Below are 20,336 nucleotides of genomic sequence, written 5' to 3' on the forward strand. Positions count from 1 at the left end.
ACCCCTGGTTTAGAGCCAGTGGTTTTTGTTACACTTCATAGTAAACAATGCTTTACTGAAAAAATGCAGGGTTTTCACAGCTGCTGTTTAGTGGTGAAATGACTTTTGGGAAGTGTTGCCCAAGACAACGAATATGGCTTTAAATACCGGTTTAGAGATTCATGAATGGACATAACCACTTCCCTGCTCTTCTTTTCTTCTTATTTGACCAAGAGGATTATTTTAGAGGCGTCTCTGCCTGTACATTTACACACAGCTGCTGAACCTACGGCTGCTGAATCTTAACTACATACCAGCTTTGTAAATGTCTCAAGTTCACTTATTTTTGGTTTTATCTCTTTAGATAACTTTTTATGGCATCTCTTTGTTAATCTCAGTTAACATTAAACTTAGGTTGCTGGGTTCATATAACATGGCAACTGGTGATGAATAGTAGGAGAGGTTTGCAAAGTCTTCACTGTAATTCTGCTGCAAAATCGTAACCCATTCCAGCAGTTGTAAAGGAGATTACAGGGGTGAGATTTCACTGGTTATTCTCACGATGATCTTTGTCTGGAGGTTGTCAGGGAAAGGGTTGTTTTCCCTAAGGTTCAAATCTTTTGATATCATGATATCTTTATGCATTATATGACAAATCTAGAAGGAAGATTTCAGATAGTTTAACTTTCTTAAAACAGAAGCAGTTGAGTGGATGGAGTCCTTTAGATAAAGGATTGAGTCCGTTCTGTCTTCATCATTTTTAAGTATCTACATGGAATCAAAAGTGCCTATAGTCAAGGCTATGGTTTTCCCAGTTGCAATGTGTGGCTGTGAAAGTTGGACCATAAGAAAGGCTGAGCGTCAAAAGAATTGAGGCCTTTGAACTATGGTGCTGGAGAAGATTCCTGCGAGTGCCTTGGACTGCAAGGCAATCAAACTGGTCAGTTCTGGAGGAGATCAACCCTGACTGCTCTTTAGAAGGCCAGATCCTGAAGATGAAATTCAAATACTTTCACTACCTAATGAGAAGGATGGACTCACTGGAGAAGAGCCTAATGCTGGGAACGATGGAGGACAAATAAGAAGGGGATGATAGAGAATGAGGTGGCTGGATGAAGTCACGAAAGCAGTCAGCGTGAGCTTAAATGGATTCCAGAGGATGGTAGAGTATAGGAAGGCCTGGAGGAATGTTGTCCATGGGGTTGCGATGGGTCAGACATGACTTCACAACAACAACATGGAATCATTGAGAAAGAACATTGGGAGATTTAGAGCTATCAATATTCTGCTGGGACCAAATGTATTTTTCTATAACATGACTATACTTAACAATTACCTAGATGCTGATAATAAATTGAAACTGAATCCGGGCATGATGGTGGTAGTCATTTTAAGGGATCAGAATTCTGGAGAAGTTGTGGCTCTCCTGATTTTAAATGGAGTTATTCTCTCTTCAAAACAACAGTATGGGAAATGCTACTGGATGGGGATCCCTTTCTTGTTTGGGAAATAACTTTAAAATAATAAGGGAATTGGTAAGCCATTAAGGGTAAGGCACATTACATAAACTGGTTCTGTCAGCTTCTGCTTTGCTGTCGCTTCAGCTACCATGAAACGGGGAGGGAGGGCATGGTATTTGGGAGGGGTTACTCATTGTGCTGGAGGAAAGTTCTGGAGTTCATCGACTGTTCGGACTGCGCATGCATAGGTGTTTCCCGCCTGGACTAACGGCACCGACATTCCATCTTTGTGATGCCTTTTGAAGTTATCTCACACCTGACACTTGAAAGACTTATGATTGGACTGGGATGGTGATGCCAAGGGGTGGGGAATGGGCTATTCTATATATCAACTGTTTTCGCGCCTAGTTAACCAGACTTCGCTATGCATTCTCTTTAACCATTTTTAATTAGTAAAAGTACATTTGATTTCTACGAATGGAGTCTCATGGTTTTCCTTTTCTAATTAATAAATGGAGAAGATCTGACAGTTAGCGAAGTCTGGTTCTGTCTAGCAGAGAACACAGCACATTTGAATTCCTAAAGAACTGAAGGAAACATGTTTTTTTCTTTTAATAACCCTGTAATCCCTTGCGTTGGGAAGGAGTCATGGCGACTGGATGGAGCTGAGTATTTACTGGCTGGATGCCCTTCCTGATGCCTATATGGAGAGCACAGCAAATATTTTCTCTTTGTGCCCATAGAGATAAATATCTGCTGCTAGCTAGGATTGAACTCACAGCCTCCTAATTGTGAGGTGAGAGTTCCACCTCTAGGCCACCATGCTGCTAAAAAAAAAAAAGCCATATTATACTTGGGCTAAATGCACTGTACTGCCTGCCAATTTTTTTATCCCTGAGTGAAATGGAAACTGATGGTCATTATTGTTAAAACTTTATATGGCTTAGATCCAGAACTCTTGAAAACACCTTTTCCGTGTAACCTGAGACTGAGATAATGAACGGAGACTCAAGGTCTAGTCTTAAGTTCTTTAGGATGCATCCTGCATTACACTTGAAGCCTAAAATATCCAAAACAGGCTTCGCGTTATTCATTTTAACTCCTTCACACTGGAGCTTTTTATTACCCTGTTTTCCCGAAAATAAGCCCTCCCTGGATAATAAACCCAGCCGGGCTTTTGAGTGCATGCACTAAAATAAGCCCTCCGCCCCAAAATAAGCCCTCCCCAAAATATTGCAACACAGCAGCAGCAGCCATGAGGTGACCACGCTCGCTGCCTCCTGCACCTCAAAAATAATAAGACCTCCCTGAAAATAAGGCCAAGTGCTTATTTTGGGAGTCAAAAGAAAATAAGGCCCTATCTTATTTTCAGGGAAACACAGTATTTCTAGTTTTAAGGTTGGCTTTACATTTTCTTGAAAGAGCGCGAGAGGTCTTTAGCGAGGTAGGCTTAGCTTAAGGAATAAAATAATTAATTAAATGGTGTGGGATGAATAGTAGGATAAATGTGTTCATCCTCTAATACGGCTGGGGAACCATCATGATTAACTCTCATTCCAGGACTGGAAAGACTTAGGTTCAAATCCTGAATTTAAACCTGAAGCTCACTAGGTGGTTTTTGATTGAACATTTATTTTACAGGAGTGGGCACTGAGAGAAAGAGAAGCTACTTAAGAAAGAAAAGTAGGAAATATGGAAATAAAATTCTTCATTATTATTATTATTATTCAGAAAAGAAATATCCCATTTACTGATTAAGATTACAATAGGTTAGTTACCTTTTCAAGAGCCTACATCATATGACATAGACAATAAACCTTTTAACTATAGAAATATTACACATTTAAGGTCCTAACACCTTATCTTTTCAATGGGAACCATTCATTACTTAGGCCATTCAGGATTACATATTATTATTATTATTATTATTATTATTATTATTATTATTATTATTAAATCAGCCTACTTAATTGGTTTTGCAACTCTAAGGTGCTAGCAAAGAAATCTTGTAAATTTTAAAAATTGACATGGATGTATGGATTTTTCAGGTAGATTTTGGCAACATTTACATTTTAGGCGATCATTTACCTTATGTCCATTGGAGTTGGGGCGGGGGGGGGGCTAATAAATAAAAAAGATTTGCATTATGTCTAATTGGCTGCATTTCATTGTTTTTATTCAAATCTTTTGAGATAAAACTTTTTATCTGTTTCTGCATATGAAAAGAACAGTGGGTGAAACTGAGCGATTGATATCTTCAAAGTTTTGTGGCGAGGGGAGGGGAGCCAATCTTAGAATGCAGACAGTTCTCAAATTATAGCCATTTGTTTAGCGACTGTTCAAAACTGCAACAGTATTAAGTGACTTATCACCAGTCCTCACATGTACAGCAGCATCCCGATGGTCACATGATCAAAATTGGCGCACTTGGTTACCAGCATGTATTTACGATTTAAGTCTCCTGGGGATCACATGACTGCCATTTGCGACCTCAGTTGGCTTCCGATGAGCAAAGCCAATGGGGGAAGTTGGTTTTGTTTAATGACCACAAGATCACTTCACAACTGCAGTAATTTGACTAATAACTGTGCAGAAAAAATCATAAAACGGGTGTCCTGTCCTCAGGTGCTTTGGAGAATAGCTTGACTCCCTGTTCTTTGTGGCAGCACTTCAAATACTGAAATACTGCTATCATTTCACCCCCTAATTCTTTTCTTTAGACTAGCCAGACCCAAATCCTGCAGTCACTGCAGGCAGAAAAAAAATCATAAAACGGGTGCGGCTCACTTAACAACCGCTTCCCTTAGCAAGGGAAATTCTAGTCACAATTGTGTTGCAGTGGTGAGTTCCGGATCCCGTTCCAACTTCTACGGTTGGAACAGGCCCGGCGGCATTCACATGGATGCACGCGGCACGCGCACATGCGTCTTAACACCTCCACGAGCCTCCGCAATGCTCCAGCTGCTCAGCGGAGCATCGCTCAGGTACTGTACTTGCCATGCATGTGTCCAGAAGCGCCAAAGACTTAAAAGACCAGTAAGGAGCTCAGGTGGGCGGTGGGCCCTCCGGAGCACTGTACCAGAATGGTATCCAGTGCTCCGGGCAGGCTCCAGTACACCTGTACTGGGGCGTTCCCCCTGCAACCCACCACTGTTGTGTTGGTTGGAAGAACTGCCTGTGTTTTATAAAGCTTATTTTTACATGTTGGCTCACTTACAACACAAACTACGGCTTCCGTTTTTAATTTTATTTGGCTATTTGCTATTCATCTCTTTGCTTACAACAGGGGTGTGTCAGGCCTGCAGCCATATTTTCTTTTGGATCTTTGGCCTGCCACACTCTCTATTATTCTACTATGCATTTTCTATTGTGGGAAAATGGGAGCGGAGATTGTAAGGAGTGAGATGCTATGTAGCCATAACAAAATTCTTTCCAGAAAGCCAAGGCCATCCTTTGTCTTTGCACCTCTGCACCTGACCGGAACTGGATGGGTGGAACTGCCAACATGGCAGTGGAAGACTGGACCATGTGATAGACCTGTGGGTGTGGGGGCAAGATCATGAACTTTCCACTAGGTAGGGAAAGTCGGGAAGCTTTCAGATTCGGGTTTTCCCAGAGGTGCCAACATGGCTCTCTTAATAAATTGTAACTTTGAGCAATACTTTGCCTTGGACTCTGGTTTATTTTTGGATGCTATTTAGAACCCTGATGCATCCAGCCCACAGGCTGAAGGTTTGACACACCTGGCTTACAAGATGGCTGTGGGCAGCGATGAATTGAGGCGGATCTGCACACGGATACAACAGAATTATTAGGATGGGATGATGTTCGAATAGCAAGCCATCGATACAATAAACAAGGAAGGAGAAAAGTGGTGCTTAAAATGACAACACTGGCTTCAGCCTGTCTGTAGCTGGAACAGCCTGACAGTAGAGAATATGTAAATAAAAACATCCGAGTGCATCTAAACTGGGAAATGAAAAACTGTAATGCAACAAAAACATTTCCCAAAGCAGACATTTGGGCTTCATGCCAGCTCTTTAAAAACCACTGTTAATAATAGTATAGTAGCTGTTCTAGTAAGGGAAGCAGCTGTGAAGATAATCAATTTTGCATTACAGGAAACAACAAAGATCAGAATATTAATGTACTCTTGGGAGGGAAGGGACATTCATAGATATTTGGAATGCTGCAGAGGCTTCTCCTCTCTTACCTTCGGCAGCTAAATACGTCAGTCAGGCAGGGTGTAGATTTTTGCCAGATTTAAATATGTTAAGTATAAGTATAATCTTTATTGTCATTGTACTTAAATACAACAAAATTGGTCACACGCGTGGCAGTATGACACGTGTCTTGTATGAAAAGGAATCCAGGTTGATTCCTTGAAGTCTCCCACTAAACAGGTCTCAGAGGCATCTCCCCTCTTTGCTCTCCTCCCTGTGTCTAGCAAATTGGAGAGTAGCTTTGAATCCAGAAAGACTGTTTCAACTTAAGCAGTGGGCTTAAGCCAGAAATCACTTTCCACAGATAAGCGTTTTGACACTGGTACATGCACAAGTAGCTCTTGCCTTGGGACCACAGTTAGAACCAGAATTTCCTTTGCTTAGCAATACAATTGTTAGGTGAGTCACGCCAAAGTTTGTGACTTTTTCACCGTGGTTGTTAAACAAATCACTAAGTTGTTAAGGGAATCACACAGTTGTTTGGTAACTTCAGCTTCCCCTATTGTCGCTGCTTGTCAGAATATTGGCAAGCAAAATATTTATAATTCTGATACTTTGCATCGTAAATCAGGGTTTGGAGCAACCATGGGGAAGAAATGGAGGTAGTGACAGATTTTGTTTTCCTGGGCTCCAAGATCACCGCAGATGGGGCCTACAGCCAAAATATTAAAAGATGCTTCTTCCTAGGGAGGAAAGCTATGGCAAATCTGGAAAGCACACTAAAAAGCAGAGGCATTACCCTGCCAACCAAAGTACACATAGTTAATGCGATGGTTTTCACAGTTGCAATGTATGGCTGTGAATGTTGGACCATAAGAAAGGCTGAGCACCAAAGAATTGAAGCCTTTGAACTAGAGAAGGCTAGTTCAAGTGAACAGGAGAAGACTCCTGAGAGTCCCTTGGACTGCAAGGCGATCAACCTGGTCAGTCCTGGAGGAGATCAACCCTGACTGCTCTTTAGAAGGCCAGATCCTGAAGATGAAACTCAAATACTTTGGCCACCTAATGAGAAGGAAGGACTCACTGGAGAAGAGCCTAATGCTGGGAACGATGGAGGGCAAAAGAAGAAGGGGACGGCAGAGAATGAGGTGGTTGGATGGAGTCACCGAAGCAGTAGGTATGAGCTTAAATGGACTCCAGAGGATGGTGGGGGACAGGAAGACCTGGAGGAACGTTGTCCATGGGGTCGCTGTGGGTCGGACATGACTTCTCAACTAACAGCAACATATGACTGTCATATGTGTTTATCTATAATTCTGAGCTCTTTCTGAATTCAGCTTTTAAATATTAAAAAGCACTCCCGATACATATTTAAACGGCATATTTTACTGTTGAAATATCCACATCATTTTATGAACAAATGTTGATCACATGGCCCTTGTATGCTGCAACTCTTGAAAATACATGCTGGTTGCCAAATTGTGGTCATCATGGGGATGCTGCAACAATCTTTAAGTGTGAGGACTAGTCACCAGTTACCTTTTTCAGTGTCATTTGAATGGTCGCTAAACTAATGCTTATAAATTGAGGAGTACTTATAAAAGACCCAATAACCGGACTCTTATTAGTGTAAAGTAGTGATTTGAGCCATTTTTTTCATTTCTACTTAAATGTTGAAAGGATGAGATTAGCACCAAATTCTTCAAAGATTTTTGCAAGGATTGGGAGAGAACAATATCCTGGAATAATCCAGTAATTTGGGTTCTTTCATTAGATGCAGAGTCGTTATAAAACACAATGAAAGGAAGTGAAACAGTCTCTGTTTTTCCCCCAAGAAAACTATGACAGAGGTTGACTTAAACAAAGGAGTTACTCTTCCCTCTTTATTGCATGCAAGAGTCACATCCATCATTCTGCTTTTCATGGGATTGAACCATATAAATTGTATTTGCTTTCCCAATCTGGCGCCTTCCGCTGTAATGTCTATGACTCTTCTTAAAGAAAGGAAGGCTTTCCAAGCCCTTAAGTGTATCTGGAAAGTATTTGGTAGTGGAAGGCAAAATTAAGAGAAAGAGAAAAGAGACTGGAAAAGTCTCATAGAAATAACTGAAATAACTTCTTGATTTTTGTACACTTCGCGGTGGCTCAGTGGCTAAGACACTGAGCTTGTCGATCAGAAAGGTCGGCAGTTCGAATCCCTAGTGCCACGTAAAGGAGTGAGCTCCTGTTACTTGTCCCAGCTTCTACCAACCTAGCAGTTTGAAAGGATGTAAAAATGTAAGTAGAAAAATAGAGACCACTTTAGTGGGAAGGTAACAGGGTTCTATGCGCCTTCGGTATTTAGTCATGCTGGTCACATGACCATGGAGACGTCTTCGGACAGCGCTGGCTCTTCGGCTTTGAAACAGAGATGAACACCGCCCCCTATAGTTGAGAACACCTAGCACATATGTGCAAGGGGAAATTTTTACCTTTATGTAATAGGGTAATCTACATCTCCTGGATTAATATTACACCAGAGTCATTCCTGTGAGATGGGCAGCCATATACATGTGATCAATCAATCAATATGGATCAGAACTTAGTTATCTACCTAATATCGCACTTTTCAAATTTCATGGCTCAAAGCAATTTCTATCTTCTGTAACATTGTAAAGGCTCATAAAATACCGCAGATATTTCAACAGTAAAATATGAAGTTTAAATATGTATCTTGAGTGCTTTTTAATATTTACAAGTTGAATTTAGAAAGAGCTCAGAATTGCAGATAAACACATGAATTGAATTGAAGAATTGAGAGTAATATGTAGGTTGTCCCATTCCTGATTTAGGATGAGAAGTATCAGAATTAAAAATATTTTGACACTACAAATCACATTTGCATGGCAAGAGCTTTCAACTTGAGTTCTTCCACGCACCTATATGAAAAGAAATATCAGATGCTGCTACATTTTTAACCACAACATTTGGAAGCTGGACTGACCTTCATGTCAGAAAGTGAATAATGCTTTATTAAATGAGTTAATATTCACAATGACACAGACAAAGCCTGGCCGATAAAAATCTCTTTTATGGCCATGACCTTTTGAATATATCTTTCCTGAAAGTACAGAAGATGGCTGCTGTTGTCAATTCACTCGATGAAGGCCACTGTTTTTCCGCCATTCACCCACCTCTTACCTGTAATAACAATCTCTCATCTCCTATGACGGCAGCTTGATTCCAATTAATCACTTCGGAGAATGGAAGTTCCCATCCATTGCTGAGCATCACAGGAATACAGGCAGCCTGTATTAAAAAAAATATAAGGAGTGGACAGTTTCAAGGTTCAGTTGCAGGAATTGGGTGGGTCTAGTTCAGGGGTCAGCAACTTGCGGCTCTGGAGCCACATGTGGCTCTTTCATCCCTCTGCTGTGGCTCCACAATTGATAGGGCTTTTGGTTAGGACAGGTAGAGGAAAAAGGATGCCACGCTAGGAGGAGACTCTATGGTGGGGGAACTAGACTTCTGGTTGGCTCCAGAACTGAAGGGGGGGGGGAGTGTTCTGTTTAGGACCTTTGTGGCTCTGAGTGTTTAAGGTTGTCGATACCTAGTCTAGTTCAATGAAAAGAACAACTATGGGGTAATGTGATAACAATAGCACTTAGACTTCAGAGTATTTCGCAGCCCTTTCTAAGCAGTTTACAGAGTCAGCCTATTGCCCGCAACAATCTGGGTCCTATTAAAAGAGAATATTTGTAGCTGAGGGTTGAAATGAGAGGTCCTTGGTGCTCTCTGAGCTTGCTTGTTTTCTTACAGATGTTTCATTACCCTAACTAGGTAACATGTCAGTTTATATTCTGGTGCCTTGCCTGTCTGCGTGGGTGGAGGCAGTCTCAGAGGTATTTTGGTTGGGTTGTTTACTCTTTGGCAGTTTCTTAATTGGGGTATTGCTAACTTGATTGTTGGTCTGAAGTTTTTTTATGCTGATCTGAGTGCTGATTGCTGGTGGAGGGAGCTGGAGTCTTTTTCTCTTTTGGGCTGGTTGATTGTCTCTTTTGCATAGTCTATACATGTTAATGTCCATGTGTCTGTTGATGTCTGATTTGTCAGAGTGCCAGGCTTTTAGAAATTCCCTGGCATCTTTGGATTTGGCCTGGTCTAGGATGGTCAAATTTTCCCAATTGAAACTATGGTTGAATCTGTCTATATGTTGTGACATTAAATAATTTTCATCATGCTTTCTGACTGCCAGCTGGGAAAATGGCATTGCCAATGAAAATGAAAATATGTGAAACATTAGGGATATAGGGTTAGGTCCCCTTGGAGTCAGGGCTGAAAATTGATGATAGGGATAAATTCTTAAAGGTTCTTTAATGAAAGGAAAGGGGGAACAGTGGCTCAGTGTCTAACACGCTGAGCTTGTCGACCAGAAAAGTCAGCTGTTCGGTGGTTCGAATCCCTAGCGCCGCATAACGGAGTGAGCTCCCGTTACTTGTCCCAGCTTCTGCCAACCTAGCAGTTTGAAAGCACGTAGAAATGCAAGTAGAAAAAATAGGAACCACATTTTGTGGGAAGGTAACAGCGTTCCGTGCGCCTTCGGCGTTTAGTCATGCCAGCCACATGACCACAGAGACATCCTTGGACAGCGCTGGCTCTTCAGCTTTGAAACGGAAATGAGCACCTCCCCCTAGAGTCAGGAATGACTAGTACATATGTATGAGGGGAACCTTTACCTTTACCTTTAATGAAAGGGAACGTGACAGCTTTTCATTTAGACCTGTGTGTGGACCACAGTAAAATGCATTGGAAAACCCCATGACCAATGAAAATGAAACTAGGGTTAGGTTTGAGTTAGGGTTTGATCTCTTTGTAGTTAGGTCTGAAAACTAATGCTAGATTCTTAGAGATTCTCTAATAAAAGAGAATGTGACAGCTTTTTGTTCAAACCTGTGTGTGGACCACAATAAAATACATGGGAAAATCTGACTGCAAATTGCCAAATTAGGGTCAGGGTTAGGTCTCCTTAGGAGACAAGAGCAAAAACTGATGCCTGGGATAGATTCTTAGAAATTCTCTAAGGATACTGAAGGTTACGTTTCGTTTGGACTTTTTTGTGGAGCAAAGTAAATTACCTAGGAAAATATGATTGACAATGAAAAGAAAAGTAATGTTTAGGGGTAGGGTAGGTGTTAAGGTTAGGGTTAGGGTTAGGTTTGCTTGGAATCAGAGACAAGAACTGATGTTGGAGATAGACTCTTAGAGATACTCTAAGGAAAGAGTATGAGAACTTTGGTTCTGATTTCTTTGTGGACTACAGGAAAATGCAAAGGAAAATTCTGTTGCCAATGAAAATTAAAGTAGGATTAGGAATAGTGTTAGGGTCAGGGCAAGGTCTTCTTTGACTTCTGACCAAAAACTGATTTTAGGGATAGCTTCTCAATGATTCACTTAGGATAGCGGTAGTGGCATTTTTTCTCTCGGACTTCTGTCAGGATAGCAAAGGTAAATAGCTTTTTATTCAGACTTCTTTGTGGACCATAGTAAAATCCATGAGAAAATCCTGTTGCCAAAGAAAATTAAGTAACAAAGAGCAACACAGATGATTAGGGGAGTGGTGGCTAAAACATACGATGAACGGTTCCAGAAACTGGGCATGGCTACTCTAGTGAAGAGAAGGACCAGGGGAGATATGATAGCCGTCTTCCAATATTTGAGGGGCTGCCACAGAGTGGAAGTGGTCAAGCTATTTTCCAAGGCACCTGAAGGCCAGACAAGAAATAATAGATGGAAACTTATCAGAGAGAGATTCAACCTGGAAATAAGGAGAAATTTTCTGACAGTGAGAGCAATCAAGCGATCAAACTTGCCTTCTGAAGTTGTGGGAGATTCACCACTGGAAGCTTTCAAGAAGAGACTGGACAGCCAACTGTCAGAAATGTTATAGGGTCCTCTGCTTGGGTGGGAGTTTGGACTAGATGACCTACAAGGTCCCTTCCAATTTTGTTAATCTGTTCGGTTAAATTTGCTGCCAGGTTAACTGGGGTTTGAGCATTTTCCTTAATCCTCATTATATCAGTCTGGAAGTCAGATGACCAACAAGGTCCCTTCCAACCCTGTTATTCTGTTATCTGTTATAAACTAGATTTAGGGTTAGGTGTCTTAAGAATCAGGGGTGAAAACAGATGTTAAGGGATAGTGTGGAAAAAAGAAGTATTGTGTGAATTGGGTAATATTTAACTGTGCAATTTTCAGGATTTTGTAAAATCCTGGTGGATCCCTGCATTGTCAAGTTATAGCAGCAAGATAATTATCCCAAATATATCTTGGATGGAGTGGGTAGATTGTTTTATTTTGCATCATTTTAATTGTCCTGCAGCTTCTTTCCCCATAAAATGTCTTAACAAACAGAAATTACCGCTTAAAACTTATTTAGCCTGCAGTGAAAAAATCTAGGCTAATATTATAAACCTGTGACTTCATATAAACCTCAAAGCCCCCATGGACTGGACTGCTAAAAACTGAAACACGTTTTCCCATTCCACTTCAGTGGAAGTGTAAAAATTATAGCACAAGTCTTCAAATGAGCACATCTCAGTTAAAAAATAAATAAATCAAAACATCCAAATCTCTTGGTGGAACTTCACATCTTCTGAATATGTGATAGGTCAATGTTGTTTTCTGACTCTGAGAGCCAATATATGGTAAGTAACCTATATTTTCAGCAAAAAACGTCACCATCTTTGCTCTGGAATAATATTCTATTTATCCAATGGACAATGATGGGGAACATTTTTGGCACCGAGTGCCAAAAGGGAGCGTGTGCATGTGCTTGTCGGGGACCCGCCCTGGAAGAGAAGTTGCCAAGTGGGCATGCGCATGCCGGGAAATTAACTTCCGGTTTACGGCGCGCGTAGGCTGATCAGCCAGCTTGTCTTCTGGATACTGGCACGCATGCATGTATGGCTGGTGCGCAAGCGCATGACGGAAACCAGAAGACCAGCTCTTCCGGTTTCTGACACTGCTGCACATGCAAAAACCAGCTGATCATCACGCGTGCATGCACGCCAGAAACCAAGAAGAGGAACGGGCAATGCCACGTGTGCCAGCTGACATGGCAATGTGTACCACTTCGGGCACATGTGCCATAAGTTCACCATCCCGGGTCTAGGTCAATCCACCTTTAAGGAAATATAATAATATCTCTTGATGGTGAGAAACTCCTGTGAGTCTCTGATCATCTCTCCTGAAGTGGAATGGATGCAGAAGCACAGAATAACAGAGTTGGAAAGGACTTTGGAGGTCATCTAGTCCAGAGGTTCCCAACCTTTTTGACGCCATTGATTCTTTTTGTGGAAGACAATTCTTTCAAAGACAGGAGTGGGGGATGGGGTGGGAGGTTTCAAGATGATTCAAGTACATTATATTTATTGTGAACTTTATTCCTATTATTGTTACATTGTAATACATGATTAAATAATTATACAATTCACCATAAATGCAGAATCAGTGGGAGCCCTGCCTTGAGCTTGTTTTTCCCCCTGCAACTATTGAGTATATTTATCATAACTATTTCACTGATGGGTAATGAAAAGTAAACCCTCCTGAAAGTTGGACGTTTCTGTTGATTGATCCAAAGAATTTCAGAGAGGCTTGTAAAGGGGAAAAGCAGGAAGGAAGGAAGGAAGGAAGGAAGGAAGGAAGGAAGGAAGGAAGGAAGGAGGGAGGGAGGGAGGCAGGGAGGAAGAAAGTCATGTGGCTGGCATGACTAAATGTCAAAGGTGCATGGAACACAGTTACCTTCCCACCAAAGGTGCTTCCTCTTTTTCTACTTGCATTTTACATGCTTTCAAACTGCTAGGTTGGCAGAAGCTGGGACAAGTAATGGGAGCTCACTCCGTTTCGTGGTGCTAGGGATTTGAACTGCCGACTTTTCTGATCGGCAAGCTCAGTGTCTTAGCCACTGAGCCACCATGTCCCTATTGGACCCTTAGTCGTGTCTTTTTATTTTTCCTCTTTGCAAGCCTTTCCAAAGTTCTTCAGATCAACCAGCGGAAAGCTCCAACTTTCAGGAGGGGGTGCTTTTAATCACCAATCAGAGAAATAGTTATAGTAAATATACTCAATTACATGCATGGTTTCCTCCTCCAGCCCCCACTCCCTCTCTTTACCTGGGCCCTTTCAATTCTCCGATGCTGCTTCAGCAGTCTTCGGCTAAACACATGGGGAAAGGAATGGAGGAGGCACACTCTCTTGGAGAGGCAAATCCACATGTCCTTCCCTCTCCATGTACATGTGCGTGAGCCTGAGCTCATCCAAACATCCTCCCCCCTTTGTGAATCCACACATCCTCTCCTCTCCATGTATATGTGTGCGAGCATGTTTCTATCATGTATGCAGGAGGGGGGGGGAGAGAAAAGAGGAAGAGGTTCCACTTGCCTCTGGCATTTGGCTTGGAGAAATAACAGTATCTCACTCATGGCGAATTGTCCTGCAGGGCGAATCGCCCCCAGTGAGTTGCCCAAGGTAAATTGGCTGGGGTGAGCAGGCGGCAATGAGAGAACGGCTGTGAATTATCCCATTCTGAGCTGAGGCGGTGATGCTAGAGTTGGGGGGGGGGGGGCTGCAAATACAGATGAAGCTTTATTCGCTCACCCACCTCTCACCTCCAGTTGTCCCAGTTCCTAGCAGGCTATGGACCTGTACCAATCCATAGCCCGGTGGTTGGGGGTCCCTATTCTTGCTTCCAGAAGTTGTGAATGCTCCAACACTGGAAGTTTTTAAGAAGAGATTGGATAACCACTTGTCTGAAGTGGTGTAGAGTTTCCTGCTTAAGCAGGAGGATGGACTAGAAGACCTCCAAGGTCCTTTCCAACACTGTTATTCTGTTCTGTTCTGTTCCGTTCCGTTCCGTTCCATTCTCAAATCCCTTATTCAAGCAGGAGACCCAATACTTTCTGGACAAATAACTATCCAATCTCTTCTTTAAAAACTCCAGTGTTGGAGCACTCACAATTTCTGAAAGCAAGTCATTCCACTGAAATATAATTTCTGCTCTGCTCTTCCTTTCTCTGTCACAATATTACCTAAGACAGAATTTTACTTGAGAAACAAAAAGCTTAAATAGAGCTAAAATGTCTATGGTTTTTACCTGCAGGGCCTCCAAGAACCTGAAGGATCCAAGCCTCCGGCCACGGGGGACCAGACAGAAAGTGGCATTGTGCAGCATTTCACGATAATCATATCTGAGGGGAAAGAGAATAAAATAATACATTAATAATGAATCCCAAGATAATTGTGCATGAAAATATAAATATCTGGCAGTGGACATCTGTTGTTAGAATAATTTCTAGACAATTTCACTCTCTGTAAAGTTGAAGTAAGATTAAGAAGAAAAAAGAGTACGGTAAAAAGCATACATTCATTTTCTGTGTTTGAGCAGAGTACATGGTAGGAACACCTTACAATTTATTCTTATTTTAAAAACTAAGGAAGGAAGAAAATTCATCCATGACCTACAGAATAAAAAGATCCAGAATTTTTTATTCAAAATGCATTTTGGGATGGTGATAATGATGACCAACGCCTAGAATTTCCTAGCTAGCATGGCTGACTGGGGAATTCTGGGAGTTGAAGTTTGTATATCTAAAAGTGGCGAAGGTTAAGAAACTCTGGTCTAGATCAGTGGTGGGATTCAGCCGTTTTTGGTGAACCAGTTGTTAAATTGCTGGCTGGCCCCACCCCTTCCAGGAGTCTCCCGCGCCCCGTTTTGGCTCCCAGGTAAGTGCGGGGAAGCCTACTAGGCCCAAAATGGAGTGTGCCACCCTCGCAGCTGATTTTTGCTCCCAGGGGGGTGTAGGAGGCCAAGTACTACCTGTCACACCCCCTGGCCACACTCCCCATGGCCACACCCACCCAGCTGATCATTAGGGCAGAGAACCAGTTATTAAATTATTTGAATCCCACCACTGGGATAGCTTTGTCCTGCGATCCTATGAAGAACACAGACTAATTTTCAGACACAAACAAGTACGAATATGCTACAGCATGTTGTTTATTACTACTTTGTCTGCCATTGCTAACATTCTTACTAGGGAATTTTCTGTCTGCATTTCAGAAAACAGTTGGGAGTAGAACAAGTAACTCACTGGCGCACCAAATCAGGATCAGGATAGTTTTCTTTCAAGTTTTGTTTTTCATTAGGGAGATTGTCAATTACAGTTCTGGATTACACAACGTTCTATTGGTCTGTACAGCAGAGTTCTGTTTGGTTTTAGAACAGTAGTTTGTTGAACTTCTCCATGATCACTTTTAAACCATGAATGTTGGTTTAGCTTGTCATTTGAACAATTGTGATTAATTCCATAAATTGAACTGAATCACACAAAATCTTGATGTGGTCTATGAGAAATAAATCATTTTATATTTTATAGGAATAGCACTGTGGCTGGAAAGTTTGTAGTTTCAATCCAGGCTTGGCCATGGTTAAAGCAGTCTACCAAAATCAATGGACAAATTTAGTCCATTGATTTTGACTGCATACTCTATCCTGCACCTAACTTTGCACATTCTTTATCTTTATTCAGAATTTTACTTTCGAAGTGGTAAATGCCTAAGATTAACATTGTAATATCTTCTGATATATTTTATAATGCAATTATTTAAACCTAGCTTATGTAGTAGCGACATGCCAATTTTGGCTGATCTTGAAACAATAGAAAAGCAATGATTTGATTAATAATTGGATAGGATATCACCACATCTAGACTGGGAACAAAAATCTTTGTGCTGGTCACAAGGAAAGCAGCTGGACCAAAGGTGGTATTCTACCAGTTCAGCCGAACTGGTAGTGGAAATCGCGGATGGCCCCGCCCACCTGCCCCAGCTCTACAGCATCCCATTTAGGCCATTTTTCGCCAAAAGTGCATATGTGGAAGGCTGCATGCATGCGTGGAGGTGGCATGTGTGCTCACATTTGTGAACTGGTAGGGAAGGTAAGTGAATACCACCCTTGAGCTCGACATGTTCATATACAGAGCAAAACCAAGCTCAACAAGAGGGGGTTGTATGTTTAAAACGGTATTTGTATCTGTATGTTTTACGCTTAAAAAAATAATGTATAACTAATGAATGCCGATACAAAAGGCTGTATATTTACTTTATATTGTTATGTATGATTTGTCTTTCTTATGTTGTTGTATTTTTCTTTCTGTTTTTTAAAGGTAATAATGTTTAATAAAAATTATATATAAAAAAAAGAGGAAACTTTTACATTGTATTTATATGCTATAAATGGATATCCACAAATATGAATATCAACAACAAGAATTTCTTGTTGTTTAAAATCTATCTATCTATCTATCTATCTATCTATCTATCTATCTATCTATCTATCTATCTATCTATCTATCGTCCATTCATCTATCTATCTTCTGAACAATTGCTTTTATTTTTAAATATTCGAATAGAGGAAAATGGTCAAAAATATTGGAGACTTATTTTCTCATACATAACCTGTGATTAATGAATTAATTGAATGCATTCTATAACTATGTTTTCAATGGAGACGTGTATTGGTACAGAAGCTTCACCATCAATGCATCAACTTCTTGTCAAGAGAGAAGAAAATCTAATATCCATCCAAAGCCACCAAGATTAATCATTCGGCAATAAACATCCTCTTAATCAACCAGGAAAGGACAAAGAATGGATAGAATGAATCATATTGTTCAGCTATGGGTCAGCAAGCATGAATTCAATGAGAAAGAGGGATAATTCTTAACGTTTATCTGCCTTGTAACATAAGAGTACAGACTAAAGGAAATAAAAATTGCCAACAACATAAAGGAACAATGACCAGTATTCCTCAAAGTTAATGCATTCAGCAACACCCTTTCTTTTAAATCACAACGAACTTTTGCAAAAGCTTTTACCAGCCCCCTCCACCACCCCCACATTAAATCCCTAAAGGTTTCAAACCAGATTGTAAGCTAATGGTACTTTTGGCAAACCTGTAATGACTTGGAAACTGCCAACTGCTAAACTGATGTCAAGAAAGCCAAGATTAAATATCTCTTCCTACAGTTCCTCTCTAGCTTGAACACCAATACGTTTATTTCTCCAGAGACTTTTGCAAACTGCAAATAGGTGCTACTTTGACAGTTAAAATCATGTAGCAAAATTTACCCAACCCTAATAATCTCATTTAATCATAGCCCGGAGGCATTGATTTTTTTAAAAAAACATTCTTCTTTTTGTATTGGGCAGGGGAAAAGAATAGAATATACAGAAATGGAAATTCCGCTCTATTTCTATATTTATTCTCCTCGAAGATACAAAGACAGGTGTGAGCTAATTTTGATAGGACTCATCACAAGGAAGTTGGACTGGTTTAAACAAGGGTGTATAATTTGCATGAAAAAGGGTCCTTGAAATAAGTTAAGATGAACTTCACGAAACCCAATTAAATGTTCCACTTTTCTGTTATTTAAAACTACAAAACATCTAAAAGAAAGAGGAAAAAGGTCTTCTCACTATCTTTTCCTCCACTATCTTTAATCTCGTGTCTTTAATTTCTCATTATATCTGCACAATTTCATTCCAAAGTTGATCAGCCAATTGTTAAGTTTTCAGTAGATTTCCCCAATCACATTAGTGTAGCATGGAAGAACTGACAAACTCACTATATAGCATCTATTTTGAGACTGACTGTAAAATAACTAGAAAAAGGGAAAAGACTTTATTTATCTGCTTCTATTGCCTTTAAGATTTCAGTATAGAACAAATGCTACCATTGAGTTGTAATTTAAACATTTGTACACCGCTTTCTATTTTACCCGTGTTTTCCAGAAAATAAGACAGGGTCTTATTTTCTTTTCATACCCCTCCCCCCCAAATAAGCACATTTTCAGGGAGGTGCTATTATTTTTGAGGTGCAGGAAGCGATGAGCATGGTCACCTCATGGCTGCTGTTGTGTTGCAATATTTTTTTGGGGGAGGGCTTATTTTAGCACATGCGCTCAAAAGCCCGATTGGACTTATTATCCGGGGAGGTCTTATTTTTGGAAAAACAGGGTACATCTTGTTTGTGATGTTTATATGTGTGGTTTTCTGTGCAATTCACAGAAAACCACACATATAAGCCCAAACAAGATGCTCCAGATGATTTAAAAAAACAAACCGAACAGAGAACAGAATCATAATCGTCATTTGGTGGCATTCATATTTGCCCTTTAAAGTTCAGATCTTCTGATGCTGTGTTGCAATATTTTCAGGGAGGGCTTATTTTTGGAGGCTTATTTTAGCGCATTGCGCTCAAAAGCCTGATTGAGCTTATTATCCGGGGAGGTCTTATTTTCGGGAAAACAGGGTAAGAACAAATCTTGAATTTTTAAGGTGGTCAAATGATGAAACACACAGGGAAGAATAGAAAAGAGGATTTAATTTATAATTTTAATCACATTTAGTTATTAAAATTATATTAGTCAGATTTAATGCTGGCTCACCCCTTTGCCCTGTATCTCATTTCCAGAGTCCTTGGAAAGCCTCTAAAAATGCCAACTGTTCCACCCACCAAACTCTACATCATTCTTGCATAGGTGCCATGCTAATCTGCTCGGTATTGTTCCAATTTTAGCATACAGGCTGCCCAAGCAAGCATAACCTGAGTTTTCCTGTTTTAGCATCAGCCTGATGTGTAGATGCTCTCAATGCTTCAGTAAAAGCATTAAGCTTGGCTGCCCATTTCCACACCTCACTGCAGCCTGCAGCACAAATACAAGGTAATGTGACTTTGAACTAAGCATGGCTCCTGATGACCACATTGATCAAACCTGCAGTTTTCTTGGGAGCAGCAGCCACTGACTTCTTCTAGCATGTGTTCCCAACTTGCCATTTCATCCTTCAGCCCTGGGATTGCTTAGCCAGTTACTAACTAGGTGCACAAAGCCCCCCCCTTTTAAACAACAAAAAAAATGCAAATTGTTTTCAATAATTCTGAAGTGTTGGTGTGTAGGCTGTCTACTGAAGCTAAAATATGTCATTTTATCAGGCTTCCCAAACAAAACCTCTGTGGTAAAAATAAAACGAAAGTGACCCACATTCTGCATCGTGGAAGTACAGAATTCTGCAACCTGTTAGGTTATGCAAAGGGATAGAATGAGTATTTTCTTTTATTCTGCAACACTGATGACAGATTTACAGGAGGAGGAAGAGGAGGAGGAGTTTTCTGCTTCTCAGCCACCTTTTTCCTTATGCATCAAACATCTTCTTTTTCAAGATATGCTGCATGGAGAAAATACATATACTGCATATATGTATTTTCAAGAGGCAATGAATTTTCCAGTTGTCTAGAAAGTCCAGTTGCTTCTTGAAAAAGCACCTTTGGAACAACAGTGACCTCGATGACTGAGAATCTCCAAAGACATTTGTATGGAGAAAACTTTTCCATGCATCGAAGTATAACAGAAGCAATAGCACTTAAGACTTATATACCACTTTGCAGTGCTTTACTGTCCTCTCTAAGCAGTTTACAGAGTCAACCTATTGCCCTCAACAATTTGGATCCCCATTTTATCCACCTTGGAAGGATGGAAGGCTGAGTCAACCTTGAGCCTGGTGAGATTTGAACTGTCAAAAGGCAGGCAGTTGGCAGTTAGGAGAAGTAGCCTGGAGTATTGCACTCTAACCACTGCGCCACTGCAGTATATGTATTTCTCACTAGGATCTACATGCATTTGTCCTATGTCATCCATGT

The 20,336-nt window shown here is 40.7% G+C and overlaps 1 protein-coding gene and 1 non-coding gene across 2 annotated transcripts in view; both read right to left on the bottom strand.

Moving 5' to 3' along the window:
- Positions 1-20,336, bottom strand: part of EXT1 (exostosin glycosyltransferase 1) — a 337,038-nt gene that overhangs the window by 37,556 nt on the left and 279,146 nt on the right. Inside the window, exons 2-3 of the mRNA XM_032223383.1 lie at positions 14,733-14,826; positions 8,783-8,890 (exon numbers count right to left, since the gene is read on the bottom strand). Of these exons, the coding sequence (XP_032079274.1) occupies positions 8,783-8,890; positions 14,733-14,826 (202 nt within the window). The remainder of the gene's footprint in view (positions 1-8,782; positions 8,891-14,732; positions 14,827-20,336) is intronic.
- Positions 19,131-19,241, bottom strand: LOC116512834. Its single transcript, XR_004255938.1, has one exon. It is a non-coding gene; the product is annotated as a U6 spliceosomal RNA (small nuclear RNA).

Source organism: Thamnophis elegans, chromosome 8 (genome assembly GCF_009769535.1).
Source record: "Thamnophis elegans isolate rThaEle1 chromosome 8, rThaEle1.pri, whole genome shotgun sequence".
NCBI classification, from domain to species: domain Eukaryota; kingdom Metazoa; phylum Chordata; class Lepidosauria; order Squamata; family Colubridae; genus Thamnophis; species Thamnophis elegans.